We start from the raw sequence: 3,176 nt of genomic DNA on the forward strand, positions 1-3,176 counted from the left end.
CGAGATACACTTATTAACCACATTACAGCATGCTATGGGTCTGAAATCCATAACTGAAATAGGTATCTCCTTCTTGGGGACAAGAGTGATCATAGTAGAGTTAATTTGTTGCAGTAACTGATCATGAGAGAAAAATTCCAACACAACCCCCATAACATCATCACCAATGATATCAAAAGCATCCTTGAAGAAGCTAGATGAATATCCATCAGGTCCTGGGGCTTTCTCATTAGGAATAGAGAAGAGAGCAGCTCTGACCTCTTCCTTAGTAACCTCAGCTACCATAGAAACAGACTGAATATCAGACACATTTCCCCCTCCTAACCACTCCACAGTTAACCCTGGATACACTTTCAGAACTCCCAAGGAGCTTCTGGTAATACTCAATGAAAGCCATTTCAATGGAACCATTATCAGAGCAAGGATTACCATTCATATCCAAAATTTTAAGAACCTTGTTCTGAGCTCTCCTGGCTTTAATTGAGCTATGGAAATAGTGAGTGTTTTCATCATTGCAAGTCATCCAAGCCACCTTAGCTTTCTGGCCTAGAAAAGAAAGTTTGGCATCCTGAAGTTGTTTAAAAGATTGAGCAGCAGCTCTCTCTTCCATTTGCAGCAGGGAATTATGGGGATCCAAATGAAGCTGGGATTGTTTCTCTTCAAGGACTAGACGAGCCACTTTAGTAGTATTAAAAATATCACCAAACCCTTCTCTGTTAAGTTTCTTCAGAGGACCCTTAAGCATCTTAAGTTTCTTTGCCACCTGAAACATAAGACACCCTCTGATCTGCTGACTCCATATACCTTGAACAGTCTCTTTAAAATTACCATCCTTACTCCACATCATGAAGTATTTAAAAGATGACTTGTGTTTTACATCATCCTCCCAAAGACTAATAATACTAGGGCTGTGATCAAACAAACCCTCAGGAAGGAAAGAAACAGTACCAGCTGGACCATGCAAAATCCACTGATCATTAGCCAATACACGATCAATCCTACTGAAGACCCTAGCATCCCCATCCTGTTTGTTGTTCCAGGTATAGTAAGCCCCTTGAACAACCAGATCATATAAACCACAATGATCAACACACCCTTGAAACTCCTTAGTCTCAGCATCAGTAACCTTAGCTCCTATCCTCTAATTAGAATATAGCACATTATTGAAATCACCCATAACTAACCACGGACCATGAACTGAGGTAGCCATGGAATTAAGAGAAGACCACAGACTACTCCTATCAGAATACTTATTACTACCATAAATCATGGAACAGGTCCAGCTGAAACCATTCTGAAGATAAGTGACCTGCAAATGCATAAGTTGCCATTCTTTACTTATAACATTCACAGTAAAAAGGGAAGGATCCCACATAATCCAAATCCTACCACCCTCCATGACATCATTATTCACAAGAAACTTCCATTTAGTACCCAATCCATCTTGTACTTTATTCATATTACTACTTTTAACTCTAGTCTCAATCAGTCCAAAGAAACCTACATTATTCATATGAAGGAGTCTCCTAACATCTCCTTGCTTATTCCTTTTATTGATACCTCGGACATTCCAAAACCTAATACTAACCATTGAAATGAAGTGTTATTTTACCCTTGCTAAGGCTGTTCAAGAGGTTCCTTCTAATGGAAAAACTGAGAACATCCATAAAAGAAGGACCACTCTGAACACCTCCCTCTCCCCTCTTTGCAAACTTATGAAGAACACAAGCTGCAGGTGTAACAGTGTTTGTCATGGACCCCTGAAAAGGCATAGGAGTAACCACAGAAGCAGGGTTCAACACTGGTAAGACTTCTTCAGTCCTCCCTTGACTAGGGGTAACTGGCTTTGCCACCATAGGAGCCACAACCTTGGGTTTCCAAACCATATGCACCTTCTTAGGAGCAGGCTTAGAAGGTTTCTTCTAACAAGAACCTGTTTCATGGCCAATTCCATGACATGTAGCACACACAGCAGGCTTCCACTCATAATGCACCTTCTGAGATCTGAGCACTCTATTCTCATCAAGGAATTCAATAGCATCAGGCAGGGGTTGGCCAACCTGTACTTCCACCATGTACCTGGCATACTCCAGGAATTCACGCTCCTTAGTAGCCCGGTCACACTGAACAGGTGAACCAACCAACCCTGCAAGTTTTGGTAAAGCATTTCCCCAGTATTTAAAACTTAGATTGTAAAACCTAATCCATATATGAACTGATTTAGGTTTTTCCTTCTCCAATTTAGACTCAGGAGTCCAATCTTTCACAATAAAAGGCTTACTGTCAAAGAATAGGGGTCCAGATTGAAGCGCTTTGATTTTATCCTCACTGTTCTTAAAACGAACCAAGGATACACCATTAGGTTGAAAAGCAACCTTATTAATGGTTAAATTATTCCAAATATGTCTAACATAACCTCCTAAGACGTTGCTAGGCGGATTTGAACCCAGGACATAGCAGAAAATCGAAGTAGACCAAAAATCAAGCTTATTCTGCACATCTTCAACAGACAGTTTCAATATCGGAGTCTTACCAGCAGAAGGAGAAGACACTCGGTGGCGACGACGTCCAACCTCTTGCCATTCTTCATCATCTGTTGATTTATCCTCCGAAATCACAGTCAGTTCCTTCGCAAGATTAAAAGCACGCAATTCCGCAGCTTTAGAACTCTCACCATTGCTGACAGACTTCGCAATTTCACTCAATTCTTTATTATTTAGCGTAATAGTACTATTTTTTGATTTATTTGTGTTATTAGTAGATGAATTATTAGTATTTTTTGATTTCACTGGAGTGTTACTAGCAGATGTCGTCCTCCTGCTTTGCGCCATTGCAGAAAAGCTTGAGGAAGAACGGTTTCTCTCTCTATAACGGTTTCTCTCTCTAGCTTGCATTTTTTTACCCATCACTTACCTTTTCAATGAGACTTGTAAGACATAAACCAACTCGAGTCTCATTAGACCATGCATATAGTTGAGTAGGGAGGATTAAGTCGACTTGTAGGTGTTGTACAATCTAATCGATTTGGCTCCGGGACCCAAACCTTCCTAGGATTGTAAGATATAAACCAACTCGATCCATCACAATAATAATTGATTGCTTATAATTTGAGAATATATTTGTATGATCAATTCCCATGAATCCCCTATGACCCCATGACACCCTAGTGCCTTTTA

The 3,176-nt window shown here is 40.2% G+C and overlaps 1 protein-coding gene across 1 annotated transcript; it reads right to left on the minus strand.

The window, feature by feature from the left end:
• Nucleotides 1–301: 301 nt before the first annotated feature.
• On the minus strand, nt 302–1,886 carry LOC141640972 (uncharacterized). Its single transcript, XM_074449649.1, has 3 exons — nt 1,589–1,886; nt 1,310–1,500; nt 302–1,141 (listed from the first exon to the last, which is right to left on the minus strand). Exons 1-3 carry the CDS (start codon nt 1,884–1,886, stop codon nt 302–304), a joined length of 1,329 nt encoding a protein of 442 aa, XP_074305750.1.
• Nucleotides 1,887–3,176: the final 1,290 nt, after the last annotated feature.

This window comes from Silene latifolia, chromosome 2 (genome assembly GCF_048544455.1).
Source record: "Silene latifolia isolate original U9 population chromosome 2, ASM4854445v1, whole genome shotgun sequence".
NCBI lineage: Eukaryota > Viridiplantae > Streptophyta > Magnoliopsida > Caryophyllales > Caryophyllaceae > Silene > Silene latifolia.

What these genes read in the sequence shown, in the direction of transcription:
- LOC141640972 (XM_074449649.1), bottom strand. Translation starts at nt 1,886, where the DNA reads ATGGTTTGGAAACCCAAGGTTGTGGCTCCTATGGTGGCAAAGCCAGTT. An exon ending in AATAACACTTCATTTCAATG is followed by an intron (nt 1,501 to 1,588) that starts GTTAGTATTAGG and finishes TGAATAATGTAG; the next exon opens with GTTTCTTTGGACTGATTGAG. An exon ending in GGCAACTTATGCATTTGCAG is followed by an intron (nt 1,142 to 1,309) that starts GTCACTTATCTT and finishes TATTCTAATTAG; the next exon opens with AGGATAGGAGCTAAGGTTAC.